Source organism: Strix uralensis, chromosome 4 (genome assembly GCF_047716275.1).
Source record: "Strix uralensis isolate ZFMK-TIS-50842 chromosome 4, bStrUra1, whole genome shotgun sequence".
NCBI lineage: Eukaryota > Metazoa > Chordata > Aves > Strigiformes > Strigidae > Strix > Strix uralensis.
In genome coordinates, this window is record NC_133975.1 from 94,494,498 (window position 1) to 94,509,170 (window position 14,673).

Genomic DNA, 14,673 nt, shown 5'->3' on the forward strand with positions numbered 1-14,673 from the left:
AGTAAGAAAATGAGTTTAAAGACAAGCTTCTGGTTTTAATTTTTTCCCCCTCTTCTATCTCTATAATTCAGAAGTGGAATTCTGGTCTTAATTTATAGCCGCTTTTTTTTTTTTTTTTTCCCTCCTCCTAGGTGATTATTTTAGAAATGTTTACAAGACAAAATATCTAAGCTTGTGGCTGCCTGTCACCTTTCCTAAATCCTAGGTGTTTAGAGATGTCTGTCCCTGGAATGTGGATCTGGTTTAAGTCTCTTAATTTATTTTAGTGAACTCTGGGCACAGCAGACATTGGAGTTAATTTAGCAAGTAAGCATGTGGACAAGTGTGGGAAGAGCTTGTGTACTGCTTTTCTTTTGCGATTACATCAGTCAGTCTAATACCAGCTACTCCCTCCTTTCAAGTCTCCTTAAAACATCACCATCATCCGAGCAGGACACATACCCAAAAGTGACAGTCTCAGGTTATCTTTGACAGATAAGCAGGAGCCCTGTGGGATTCAGTAGGAGGTTTGTTTTACAAAGTTAGGGCATGAATGATGGTGCTTAGCCCCTTCCTGAGGGAGCTTTTCATTGCTTCGTAGTCTTTAAAATGATGATGGGGGCTCAGTCTCTCTTCTAAGCAGTATCTGGACTCTGAGGTGGTAGGGAGGAGGAGGAGAAGGCACCTTTTCCCACCTGCACAAACTGCTCCTGCAGCCCCAGGCTGCTGAATCAGATGGTTAATGGCACCTAACAGGGAAGTTGGGAGTTGGTGGGTTGTTGGGGGCGGGGGCGACGGTTGGGGTGGTGGCCCAGCCCCTATGCCATGTGCGTGGAATTGCCTAGCCCACCCATGGAATGCCTAGCCCGGATGAAATTACTGTGCTGGAGCCCTGCCACGCTGCATGCCGCCATGCCCAGGCCCGAGCCGTGGCTTTGCTCTTTGAAAATGCAAATACATACTGTTAGGGCAAAGCAGTTCTGGGGCTCCTTTGGCACGGGCTGGACGAAAAGTTTTATGTCTGGCTGTCGGGCTGGCACTTAGCTATGCAGGATGTAGACTTACTTTCCTTTCGTGCTGCCTGCCTTCACCACAAATCCTTCTGCACGCTGTGTAACAAGTCATTTACAAGGCTGCAGCTCTATGGTCTTGTCCTTCCACGCCTGACAAAGGGAGGTGAGCCCTTCTCCCGGACAGGATGGTTCCCATGCGGCTGCAGACAGCACTGGGAAGGGCTGGGGCATGCTGGGCTTTGGTGATGTAACGGGCTTCCTGCAATTTTCATTCAGATCTGGTTGGCTGTGAGCTGGCAGAGAGCCTCAGATACGCCTCCAACTCAGATGAGGTCATCCCTGCTTTTTTTTTTTTTTTTTTTTTTTGGGGGGGGGGCGCTGCTTCAGAGTCTGCGGTGTCTGAACGTGTAAGGTCAGCGTGCTAATTCCCACACCACTGCAAATCTCTGGGTGCAGGAACCCCCTTCTCCCACCCCCTCGGCTGCACCCTTTCCCAGCACAATCACAGACCCTGCTCTCCCTTTAAAGAGAGAGGAGGAGCAAAAGGAAGATGAATTTACCGCAGTGGATTTTATAATTGACTCTCGCATCCAGGTCAGAAGGGAATGTTTGCTGGCAAGACCTTGCAGAGCTGCCCGAGCCTAACGCGAGGGTAAAGTAGCTCCAGGACGGAAGAAACTCCAGACCCTGCCGCTGCCAGAAGTGAAACTACTCGCCCTGCCCAGTCGCTTCGTCCCTTCCCCGCCCTCCCACCGTGTGCTGTGCAGCGATGCATCCAGCCGGTAGAGGACGGGGCAGGTCCCCCCGGCTGGCAGTCGGCAGGGGCTGCCCGGCTCGGGACGAGCTGATCCCGAAATAAGGACTGACCCTGGCGGAGAGCAGAGCACGCGTAGCTGGGGCTGCCCAGCCCCGGCCCCGCACCGTGCTGGAAGCATCGCCCGCTCGGCATCTTCCTCCCTCCGGCCCCGGCGCCCGGTAATCCCGCGGGGAGCTGCCCGCTAACTTCGGCGCCGCCGCCAGGTCTGCCGGCACGGCTGCGGGCAGGATGGGGGTTGCGGCATCTCCCCTCCGCCCCGGGGGCAGCCAGCCCCTTCCTCTTCCTCCTCTCACCGCCGAACCCCGCGCTGGAGCCCCCCTGGAACAGCCTCTTCGCCATGTCCTGCCAGGGGCGGAGAGCCCTCCCCGCAGCGCCTGAGCGCGGCCCGAGCACAGCCCCGCGGACGGCTCCCGGCTCCCGGCGGGCCCGGCCCGGGGGCTCTGGCCGCTGAAGGGACCCCGGCGCCCGGCTCCGGACCTGCTCCGTGCCTTGGTGCCCCGGTTTCTTGCGCACTGCTGGCAGCCCTCTGCTGTGGCAGCACGCCGCTCCGCCGAGGAGGACGCCGAGAGATTCCCCCCCCGGCCACCCCACGCTACCAGCCGCCGCTCTCACGGTGCCAGAAGAGGGCTTATCTTTGGGCTCAGGGTCTGCTTGTCTGCTGTGGATCGGGATTTACAAGCTTGGACGGTGCCTGGTTACAGTGCTGTATGAGTCTACAGACCCCGAGGTGTGCTACAAAGTTAGAAAGAAACCTCGGATCTGTCGCGCTGTGGAGGGGTAAAATAAACCCTATACAACCAGCAAACCCAGCCTTCCTGCCTCCCTGCAACCAACTTTACCCCCCCCCCAACCGCGAGAATTCCCTCCTTTCCTCCTCCCTCCACGCTCCTTCCTTCGGAGACTGTAGGATGAGGCATTTCCTTCTATCTGGCTCAGGGTAAAAGCATACCCTGGGGGCAGCAGCACACATCTGGCAGGGACGGAAAGGTTTTAATCCAGCCTCTACTGCAATCAACAATGGCAAATGAACCAGTGATTCTGAATGTTTATGACATGGTGAGTATGAAACAGTACTGCTTTGGGAGGGGGGGCAGTGCGGCCGGGTGGGAGTTTGTGTGCTTGGAAGCGGGTGTTGTATGAAGAGGAGCCAAGCACAGATGCTCAGAGAGGCTGATCCCCACCCCCCCAAACTCCTCATCCAAGCAGATCATGTTCTGGCTGTCAGAGATGATGTGCTGACCCCGGCTTTTTTCTTTGAAACGTTTAGCGTATTGGGCCAGAATACAGGTAAAACTCTGCCCGGTTTTCCGCAGGATCTTTCAGGAGCAACACTGGGTGAGAGGAGGACTCTTTAATTTCCAGTGTCCCAGTTAAGGAAAGAGATGTGACCACCTCTCTCTTTGTTGCAGATAATTGTCCTTTAATTTTGAGTCAGCAAGCGCTGCCAGGCTGTGGGGAAGGGGTCAGGATTTCATCCAGGGAGGAGAAACAACTGTAGAATTGCAGTAAGGACATAGTTTCTAGGCTAATAATCTGGATCAGTCCCTCATATGCATAAGACTGTAGTTAATAATTTTCTCTGAAGGTTAATTGCAACAATAGGAGTAAGAAATTGTCTGAACTGATGAAGTTTCAGCACAGGGAGGAGCACAGGGACATGCTGCTCGGCAGTGTTTCCTGAAAGTTCACAGTGTAGCAAGTGGCTTTCCTTGCCCTCCTCCTGTAAGGGGGAGTGTGAGTGGAAATTATCTGCGCTAACAAATCAGAAGATCCAAATCCTAGCCTTGGTGCAAGTCCCCAAAGAGAAGAAGGCTTGGACCGACCTGTTTGCTTTCTGCTCCAACAGAAGCATGTTCAGATGAGGAACATTTTGATGATGATGTAGTTCCCTTCTGGGTTTATGAACTAATGATTAAAAGAGAAGTAGTTTTCAGATCTTCCAAAAATTTAGTAAACTTTGCTGGGGAAAATACAAGCTTATGAGGCCCAGCTGCTGACTGAGCTCTAAATATCTAGCTCCAGACCTTTAAGATTATGGCTTACATTTGCTTTTTGTCATCAGGCAGTGACAACTTTCAACAGGAAGCCCACAGAATAGTGTGGGTTTCCCTGTTGGGGGAATCCAGAGAATAGACACCAAAGAGATTAGGAGTGGGTTGCTGTAAATGTCAAACCGCTTCTTATTACAAAGATTAAGTGATCTTTTGTTGACTAAAAAAGCTGGGATTTTTTCTGAGGGAAGAGGGAGTGGTAAGAGCTGCTTAGGTAGGACTGTATCTGTATTGAAGGACAGTCTGAAAAGCACAACTACAGTGGCTTGAATCTGCCTCTTCTAGAGCTATTATTGGTAAAATTGAGCAAGTTGGTGGAAAATCCTTCCCTAGACTTTGGTCCTGAGTGTTTAATGGTCAGTTGCTTGGCAGCCTGAACTGTGAACTCTCCCAAGCTGTTCTTCAACCAACAGGTCTGATACCCCAAGCAGGTAGTAGCTAGTGCTTGATAACAGGGGACTGGCACTGCAAATGCACGCACAAGTTTCTCAGTAATGCTTCGAGGAAGACGAAGGGGTTGTGTTGCCCATTTATTATATCCACTGTCTTCCTTGCAATTTTTTTAGTTTGTTCTGCAGCAGGCTGTGGTCTGAACTTTCCTCTCTCAGCCACTGTTGAGCTGTCCCAAATCAGTGAACATTTTTCTACTGAGCTGAAGAGATCCGAACACTGGATGGACATGGTCTTTGCCTTTTTTCGTGTGATTGACACCAAAGATGAAGCCCAAAGGAATTATGGGAGAAGGGACTTGCTGTTCACGGTCACTGTGTTCTGAGATGGACACCCAGATACAATGAACTGAATTGAGGTCATCAGTTTAATTCAGACTGAGTAATTTTTGCTGCTTAGCAAGCCATGAAAACCTTAATGTGTGAGTGCTAACTCCATGGGTTAACCACCCTCTACATAGAAACCGTTCTATTTTCATATAGCATCTGTTTGACTACCACTGAGTCACCTCTAGTTCAAGTCCTACATTATGATTATTGAGGCTGTATGCTTTTCCATTGCTGCTATGATTTTAACACCACGGAGTTTGGAATGTAGCCATGCAAAATCTGCACTTTGTTACACTGTGGTGGGGAATTGTGGGGGAACTGGGAAATGAGCACATTTGCTTGAATGACTGTTGGAAAACTAGCCTCAATGAAAAAAAAAAAAGACAGCTGGGGATAACAATTAACTGGATGTAAAGCTCTGCTTTCCTGACAAGGAACATGACCCCTGTATGGCATCTGGAAGCACTTACGCTGCAGGAAAACTTACCCCTAGGGCAGAAGTTCAATTATGGGCTTTGTGCACCTATGAAATACCCACTCTGTGTAGTCTTGCATATTCAAAGATTATAGCCATTTATCCTTTTACCCATTGGGTATGTAACAGGTTTATATAGGAAAAAAGTGTTTCTATTTAATGAGTGCTTTGCACAAATAGCTGAAGCAGGTAGATCTATTTGTAGACTTATTTTCTTCAGCATAAAAGAATTGAGCAAAAATATCTGGGTATTCCAAGTGTTCTGAATATCATCATCAAAAGCAATTTCCATCTCCCCCAGCATGCAGGGTGATTATATCCTGTTTTATTTGTTGCTAAAGAACTTGTACGCACCTGTACAATTGCGAAACAGACAGGGCAGGAGAACTTTGCTGCTCAACCAGGACATTTTAAAGAGTGAATATGCAGGGTATGGAACTGTGATTTAAGGTGTGTGAACACAGAATAACAACATGGATCAGGGATTTGATCATGGATGAATCTCTTTCCCAATCTGAATCCAGCTTTTGCATGGACTTACTCTAAGCTAACAGCTGTTCAGAGACCTGTGTGAAATAACTGGGTCTATAAAATCTATGACAGAGTTTGCTCTGATCAGTCAGTTATCACTTTGCCGTCAGAGGGATAAATCAAATTCCCCTTCATAACTTGCAGCTCTCTTCCCTCTACTCTGCCTTAATAAGCTGTTTATCGTGGATCAGATCTTACTTAGATCGCAGGGTTGACTTTCTTCAGCCATAATATCATCCTGTTTCCTCATCGCTTTAAATCTTTGTGGCTTAGTTCAGAATAGTTGACTTAATCACTGTACATTAATAAATGTTGCCCACTTAAATCAGACAGAAGAGTAACTGCAATTATTGCCTAAGTTTAAATCTTTAACAAGCAAGCTAAACACATTCCACTAAAAATAGTTCACTTGGCAGACATTCAAGTTGGGGGCTCTTACAATATTTTCAGCTTATTGCATAGCACATTCATGCTATCGAATTAAAAGCAAAGATATTCATATCACTGCTGTCCCTCTTTTATTACAGATATGGTTGTCCTGAATTTCCACTGTCTTTGCAGCTGATAACACACAAAACCGTCATTTTGATCTACTGGTATTTTTGCTTACTCCTTATGCTGGGGAAAATGAGCCCCTGAGATGTGCTGCAGAGGAGAATGAGAGCCCTGGTCAGCAGGGAGCCAGGGAGCAATGATGTAGGGTTTGTTTGGATGAGAGGGGTGAGTCTCTTTCTCAGCCTTGTCCCACTGTTATTCTGTTGATTCCACTGACATATCTGGAGTGAATGAGAGGGAAATAAGATTCAGGTTGCTGTAGATGCACTAGCTCTGAGATTTTTTTCCCTGTGACTTCCAACTTCAGAGAGGCTGCCAAAATGTAATTATTCATAATGATCCTCCCATATTCTTTCAGTTCTGTATATAATTTGCCAGCTAAATGGCTGAAGGCCAATGACTGATGGCAAAGGATGGCCCTGCAGGTGACTGACTGGGGTCTCTCTTGCTTCACTGATCAGTGGCTGATTCTGTCACTGATTTGATTTCTCCATCACACCACTGAGTGGATCATCCAAGTGGCCCTGACAGAAAACCAAACACAATAGCATTCTTGACTCCATGGCGGTGATAAAGGCCCCTGTTTTGTGTTTGTGATATTACAGCAAGCAGCCTGTGTTGAAGTAGGGGTGGAATTTTGGGCTGAAAATATAAAAGCTTATAGTCATGCATGTAGTTTCTAAGAGTTCCAGGAACATGAATCACTCCTGATTTTTATTGGTGCGGTGGAACAGAACATCCTGGGAGGCTGCATCTGCACAGAGGGCAGCATTTCTGGGGAGGGAGAGAAGGAGGAAGATGGTGTTACAAACCATAAAGGTTTGTAATGGGTTTATCTTCCTCCATGGGAGAGGAGTAGTTTCAGCTGTACCACCAAGAAACATTGACCGTGCTTTGTGTAGCCAATCAGCTTGTGGTCTCCCAGCAGAGGCTGATCAGAGGCTGATCACAGCCTATGAGTGGCTTAGGTGGGTGAAGAGCTCTGATGAAGTTGTCTGGCTCTACAAATGTCTGTCATCTTAGAGTTGCTTCTACATAGAGGTGGGCTCAGGGGCTGAGGGCTGGCAGGAGGGTGCTGGGTCAAGAAGAAGCTGCAAGCAGCAGTCTGGCTTTTCTGTCAGTCCCAGGAGGGAGGTGAGGTAGGTAGGATTTTTGGACAACCAGTTGTGGTGTGGGAACCTGTGTGTGGGACTTTGCAGCAGACTCTGGGATAGGGTGAAAGCTGGGTTTTGTTTAGGTGCTCTGAGAAAAGGATTGTGAGAGAGTTTCTGCATGAAGAGGACACACCAGCTATCTGTGAGGAAAGGTATAAGGCTAGAGGGTCTGTATGGCCACAAAATAAACACATAAAACTCTAGCGCTTTATGCCAGCTTCTCTGATACAAAATAGTTTTACGGAGCTGGGAGTTACTTTTCCTTTTGCGTTTTTTTGCTCTGTCATTTTCAGCATTTTGGTTTAGCATCCATTACTCATGTGTGATTTGGAGGTGATGACCTGTGTGTACCATTGAAAAACCCACACAGACTTAACATCCTAGCACCCCTTTTTTGTCTTCCTATGCAAGTGGAAAAGGGAGAGTGAGACAGCCGCTATAATTAAATACTTTGGGACTGAAGGAATGGAGGTGCTTTGTACCTGTAGCTTCAGTACATAGGGAGCCTCTATTTTAGAAGCAGCAATAGGAGTGCAAGCAGAGCACTTAATTCTTTGAAGTGATTGTTTTAAGCACTGACTAGATCATGGAACATTTTATTATCTCTCTGGAGGAAAGAATAAGTCTAGTTACTCAGAAAAATATCAACATTTTTGTGATTTCTGTTAGTAGAGGTCTCAGGTGCTCTCAGCTCACTTAGAAGAGTGAGAAATCCTATTGCGGGTCGTGGTCCCATCTCTGCACTACTCATAAGTTGTTTGTGAGCCGCTGTGTGTGGAGAAGTGCAGCATCACCTGACTCTGATTGGTATTCCAGGCAGCCACATGAAAAGCCAGGGGACTTTTTTGTCAAGTAGGTTGATAGCTGCAGAGTTTCTTGCTGTGATGAGCTGGAGAGATGCTCTGAGTCAATAGAGTAACTTGTGGTCTTAAAAGATTAAGTGATGGAGAGTCACTAGGATCTCTTCTTTCTTTTTCCTCCTTCATATGTTGGCCAAACTGAATGTATTTAACAAATGGAGAGTAAAATGTGAAATATTGCCTTTGGGAGAGTTTAATTAAATTCTGACAACTCCTAATACATATATTTAAAGTTGTTCTGAAACAAAATCACCACTTTTTAAAACACATTAAATGAAATGTTTTGACTCTTCCTTAAAATATTTGCCAATCATCTCTGGCCAAAGCTATTTGCCAAATCTGAATCATTTCAGTTCTCCAAAACACACTGTTTGCCATGTTCTTGGAAGGGCGTGGTAGGTGTATCATATTCTTATTTATTCTGTGGCCACTCTCAAAGCTCATAAGAATTCCCTCTTCCATGAATAAGCCCTGGCTAAGGAAGATCTTGGAGTGTTTTATCTTCTTCACAGGCTTGTTGTGGGGCTAAGGTCAAAGGTAAATCCTTAAATTCCTGAAGGAAAAGGGGAAGATTTTGGCTTTGGAATTTTACTTTTTCACAGACTCTTCCAGAGCCTTATCCATTCTGCTGTCTTCAAACCATATCAAGTGCAGTGTACAGGATAACAAAACAGACTGGTGAGAGCAGGTGCCTGATGTCTAGTAATGGGTTCCCCACAGTGCTGTAACATGTCCTACATATGTGCTAAACTGTCTTTGTAAGAGTAGTTGAACATAGTGCTAGTCACCAGCGGTAGTGTGAGGGATCAGGTGGATCCCAGATGCTTTTTTATTTTTGTGCCTTTCTAGACCTTTTAGTTGGCCTTCTGTGATGGGTTGGATTTTTTTTTTTTTTTTTGGTAGGACTGAGTTTAGACTGTTAAACTATGCATACGCTACATAATAGGTCCAGGGTTCATAATCATTCTGGTAAAGTAATGGTTCCACTGCAAAATCTGTACCACTAATGTCATACTCTGATACTTGTTATTATGGGCCCAGAAACTCTCTGGGAAGACTCTTGGTTAGATGCCAGAGAGACCAGATAGATCACTGCTGTGAGTGAGACAGGAGGCAGACAAAGCTGCTCTCGCTGGATGTCAGGGCTATCCAGACTGCTTCACTTTTCTTGGATGCAACATTTCCCAGTGCAAATGCTCTTGACTTTGTGGGGGAGAGGGGGAAGTGTTATGGCAAATCTGATGGCAGTACAGTAGAGTTTTCAAATAAATCAGGCTGAGCAGCCTGACAGTGTGTGCATGTGAGGAAAACTAGGCTTTCTTTCTGCTTCTCTTTTTCTCCTAGACTGCATCAATTTAATTTGAGTGACAACAGGCTGACCCCAGGCAGGCCAGTCACAGAGTGGGATTGCTGCCCTGCCCTGCTTGAACTTGGGAGCAGAGGGGAAAGGAAAGCAGTTTGGAGATGCAGAGCACTTGTGTTGTAGTCAGTGCCTGGTTCAAGCCTGTGAGAAAATGATGAAATGCAACAAGACGTCCCTTCTGTCTTGTATCTTTGGAGAGAGGAAATCAATTGGAGGAAGAAAAGATAAAAAAAGCTAATACACTGAGCCGCAGCTGAGTCCATTCCTTCAAGAAGAAGGAATCCAAACATGGCATCTGGTCTAAACCAATTAAGAAGCCTGAAGAGTAAGTGGCATGGCCTGGGTTAATAAGTCCAGTGATGAAGTGTGCCCATTTATGCATAATAAATAGACTTTTGTTGTCTTAGCAACAGCCTGGAGATGTGTTATCCATCAGGGGAACAGTCTGTTTTGGTGTTGTCAGGGTGACAAGCTGGCTACCTGTCCATGTTACTGCTGATCTTCTCCATCACTGCAGTTCTTTAGCTGTCTCCTCTATGCTCATACACGAGATGTTTTAAGAGCCATCTCTTGACTGTACACAGAGCATTGCTATCTCTAGCTGCAGCATTCATCCCATCAGCAAACTCCTTCAACCCATGCTCTGTTGGCCAGTGGACTGACTTGAACTGACTCATCCAGGGCAACATGGGAGTTCTCACTTCTGCTAGTCCTGCCTGTGCTAGGAACGCTGCTCCACAACATGCTCTCCTTTATATCAGCAAATATAAGAAACGCTTACGAGTAAGGAGAACCTAGGAAAGCTAACACAGCATACAAAATGCGTGAACTCTGCTTCTGGAGCAAAGCTTCGCAGGTCCTGTCGTTAGCCGAGTTCCCACATCAGTGCTCTTGAGTCAGTTCCTGCAGGTGACTATCTGACTTAGTGTCTCTAAAGTACTCATTTCAAGGCAGCCTGAACTCCTGAGGAGTCAGGAGTCTTATGGGCAGGATTTCAGGTGTAATTTCAGGGCCTCAAGGTAAGGTCAGCTCTAACCTAGACATACAGAAAACTTTTGCTCCTACTAGAGGTTGTCCTTTAACCCCATCTACAGGCAAAGTCACAGTCCCCTGGCCTGTCTCTGAGCAACTCAGAGAAACGATTGATTCCTCTTGAAACCATATGGGAGGTGGTTTGCAGTGAATTTTCTTTAGTGCTTTTTGGGGTTTCCCCAAATGGCAAGGCAGACTCCTTTTAGAACATGACACTTTGTCAGCAAGATTTAGCCTCTGGCTCATCAGGCTGTCAAGGTTCCTAATGTCACTTGGCTATTTTTTAAAACAAACAAACAAAACCCTCTTAGTAATGATGAAAGCTGATGTGTTGACAGTACTGGAGACTGTCACTCTCCTACCAAATAAATTTATGCTGGCAGTAGCGAAGCAGACCCTTCTGCCTTTTGTACCTCACCCCTGTTTGTAGATTGAGCTGCTCTAGTGTCATGGCTCAGCTGGTCATCCAGCTTCCTACTGCGGCAGCCCACAGGGACCAGTTATACATGCGGTGGGAGCTTCTGCTGGGGACAGCTGAGCATTAGTGATAGAAAGAGAGCTACTAAGTTGAAACAGCTGTCAGAGTCATTTCTAAGTGTGGTGATGGGCAGGTACATAGTTGTGCATTAGTGCAATGAAAATTTAAATGGCTGTCCTAGGGCCGAAAGCTACGTTAGTGACCTGGGTTGCCCTTATTCTAATTTTCTCTTTGTTTCAGTCTCTCTTGATCCTGTCATTGTGCCAAGATGACATAGCTGAAGCTGGGGAGGGAGGCAGAGATCAATCAATACATAAAATCTATATTTCTGCTGGGGAAGAAAAGAAACAAAATTCACAAGTCTGATGATTCTTTCTCTAGCAAATGGAGTCAAACTGTTAGGAAATAAAAAAATGTTTGATACTGTTCTAGGTAAACACTAGACGTCTTGAGTATGAAAGATCTAGAGGAGCGAAAGTAGACATCTCCTTACTTCAAAGCTGTATTTAATCAGCACACGAATCTATGAGGCTTCTCATCTCAGAGCAAAATATGAGGCTATGTCCTAGGAGTGGAAAATTGTTTTAATTGGTAACTTAGTTTTTCAGCAATGAATCTTAAGGTGACTGGAAAAGCAATGATAAGGGAAGAAGAAATGCTGTGGGTTACAAATGATCTCTGATAGGTAGGAATGCTTATCTACAGAAGCAAGTGTCAGATGCTGGAAATGCTAAAAGCATTTCGGCTTGTTTAGTAAGTGCCTTCATCATATGGGTCAACATGTGGGTCGAATGCCATGTGACTACTGATAGATCCATATCTCTGGGAAATGGAGTACCTGGCACAGCACAAGCTCTGTTGATAACGTGGTTTGCTGAACCTTCAACCATGGATCTGTTACTGTGCTTTCCATGCAGCCTTACTTAAACCCACAAGGAACTATCAACCCCTTTGCTGTTCTCATCAGTATCTTCTGCTAGTGATTGATTTATACTAGATACTGATGCAAGGAAAAAAAGCTTCCTATATGCTGATTACTGCCTCAGTCAGAGGTTTAGAGTGCATGAGGAGTGCAGTGTGCCTTCTAGAGTGAGTTATAGGCTTTGCCGTAGGTTAGCTTTCCCCATTATGTTGTTTGAGACATTTGTTCTTGGCTCATCAGTGTGTCTTGCTCTGTTTGGGACTACTTGGAGCAGATGATTTTATAATTTTCCTGTATTTGTCATCTCCCCCAGCTCTAGATTAGTCTGGTGCATGTGAGACGTGACAGAAAGAGAGAACCAAGAGGTTAAGCATGGGACTAATCTGATAAGTCATTACCTCTGTCATTAACTTGCACTCTTGGAGAGTACTTGGGGCAAGTACATGAAAGCAGCAGGCTGCTTCTAGCTGCTGAAGAAGAGGCCTAAGTTGTAGGTATTTCCAGGTATTTCTTAGCAAATCACTTATCTAGAAAATGAAAGGCTCCATTCAGCTGCCTAGGCACAGACATCAAGGGCCACTTTAGGATACTCATCTGACCTCTGACTCCCTCTCAGGAAAGGTCCAGGTCTCTTCCCTCATGGATCCTGTTCCATAGCTATTAACTTTGCAGAGATGTCTTGAATATTTTAGGGCATTTGAGATGGCATGGCATGCCCAGAGGTTCTGACATGAGCGCTACTTATGTGCTGGGGAAGGATCAGTAGTAGTTCTGCATTTGACTTCTATCATCTAGTGTGCTGATGCATCTGGAGTGGCAGAGACCTGGTTAAAATCCCTGAGGGACTCAAACACAACTGTCCCTTCATGCAGGTCTGCCATAGAAGCAGACAGCAGGAAACTCTGGATTTGGTTGTTTTTGGTCTCTTGTGTCAAAACATTTAGGTTTTGTTTGAAATACTCAGCAGAAGAATGGATGTTTTCAGTGGATCCTAGCTGTTCCAGGAGGGTGTCCAGGCTGGAGTCAGACTATAGTGTTACTCACACTTGTTCTCTGGCCTTGTTCTCATGTATTTTATATGAAAAGAATCTTTATATGAAAAAAAACTGCTTCACCATGAGGGACGGAGAAGGCCTGACTCCAGATACGCTATGAGAGGGTGACCAGGCTGCTTCCCTCTGAGGCAGGTGGAGAGCCAAATCCCCTCTGGCAGGCTGAGGTGGTTAGAAAGTTGGTCTGTACCCTCCTGGACGAGCATCTGGACTCCTTGTTTTCAGGTACAAGCAGAAAGCACTTGCTCCTCCTGGTAAATAGAGACCAACCTTGTTCTTCCCTCCTCCTATTGCTTTGTTTCCATTCAGAGCATTTTTAGACAGATGTCAGGCTTTGTTGCTCTGGGAAGATCTCTTCTGCCTTTTCCTCCTTTACTGGCTACCTAACCTGGAGAGTCAGTTACTTGTACAGCCTTTTTTCTGAGTCTGTCCCAGCACTAAGAATACACAGGCTAGTACATCTTTAGAGTACCTCTGTGATGGAGGTATTGTGGAAAGGTGGGAAGGCAGTGCTGGAGGTTTACAAGTCTGTGGAGGCCAGAGCTAAAAATGCATGGCCAGAGCTGAAATACACCCACCGTCTCCAGTTCCAACGTTCATTGTTCTTGATTGCAGTGCCATTTGTTGTGCCCTTGTTCACTCTAATTTTTATAGCTGCTTGTTATCCAAGACAGCTGGCTATCTTCTCTTTGGCAGTTCTTTGGGATGTGGAATAGACCTCTTATTTTCTGCTGCTGGAGCACTGTGCCTTGTGTGCTTGCTACTGTGAGACTATTGGGGGCCAATGCATTGAGGAATGTGTTGTACTGAACTGAAACAGAACAGATTAATGCCAGTGTAAGCCAAGAAGAAACAGGAGCAAACTAAATGAGTCCATTTTGAGCTCAGGTGTTCTTGGGACCAGAAGAGAGAAAGTACTACAAATCCTTTTTTTCCCAATAGATCTCATAATATAAGCAAAAGAGCTGTGACTTCTGCTGAGCAAAAGACTCTGGAAGGATAAACAAGTACGACCCACATGGATCCATGAAAATTTCAGTTGTTTTTATTGTCCAGGCCAAATTCTGTCTCCTCCCTTGGGCAGAGTTGCTGCTGGCAGGAGATGCTCTGCATCACGGTACCCAGAAGCCTTGAAAAAGCCAGGCAAGCAGGCAGGACCTTGGGGGGCAAGGGAGGACAGAAAGGCGTTCATCCCAGCATCCTGTTAATTGGATTGGTCATACATCCCCCTGACTGCTGAGCATGCTCTTCTATCCCTTGTATTCAGACAGAGCTAATGGGGGGGAACACTTCATCCAAGAGCTGCACCGGGAGGCAAGAAACTGAATGGGGAGGGAGACTCTGTATACTTCTGTCTTTCACAGTCTTCAACCCCACAGGATCAACCAGAACTTGAACTTTTTCAGCACTCTTTAAAACACCCTCTAATTCTGAGAGAAAGGCAAGGAAGCAGGAAGCAAGATGAAGTAAAAGTGACATCCTATCTTCCAAATCCATCTCTGCAGTAAAGTTATGCTAGGAGGCTCACAGGTCCATCTGTGGCTTTTTAAGTGCTGTTTGTAATATGGCACGTTATTGAAATGCTTCAAGGATTCCCTTTGTAATGTGTAAT

At 46.0% G+C, this 14,673-nt stretch overlaps 1 protein-coding gene across 2 annotated transcripts in view; it reads left to right on the plus strand.

Annotated features, from left to right (window-relative positions):
* The first annotated feature begins 1,332 nt into the window (after positions 1-1,332).
* LOC141943190 (deubiquitinase DESI2-like) overlaps positions 1,333-14,673 on the plus strand; it is a 58,069-nt gene continuing 44,728 nt past the window's right edge. The window contains exons 1-2 of one of the 2 annotated variants that reach the window (XM_074867994.1): positions 1,333-2,865; positions 6,173-6,365. In XM_074867994.1, the coding sequence (XP_074724095.1) occupies positions 6,303-6,365 (63 nt within the window). In that variant the 5' untranslated portion in view covers positions 1,333-2,865; positions 6,173-6,302. The remainder of the gene's footprint in view (positions 2,866-6,172; positions 6,366-14,673) is intronic. The other variant, XM_074867995.1, reaches the window with a different exon arrangement.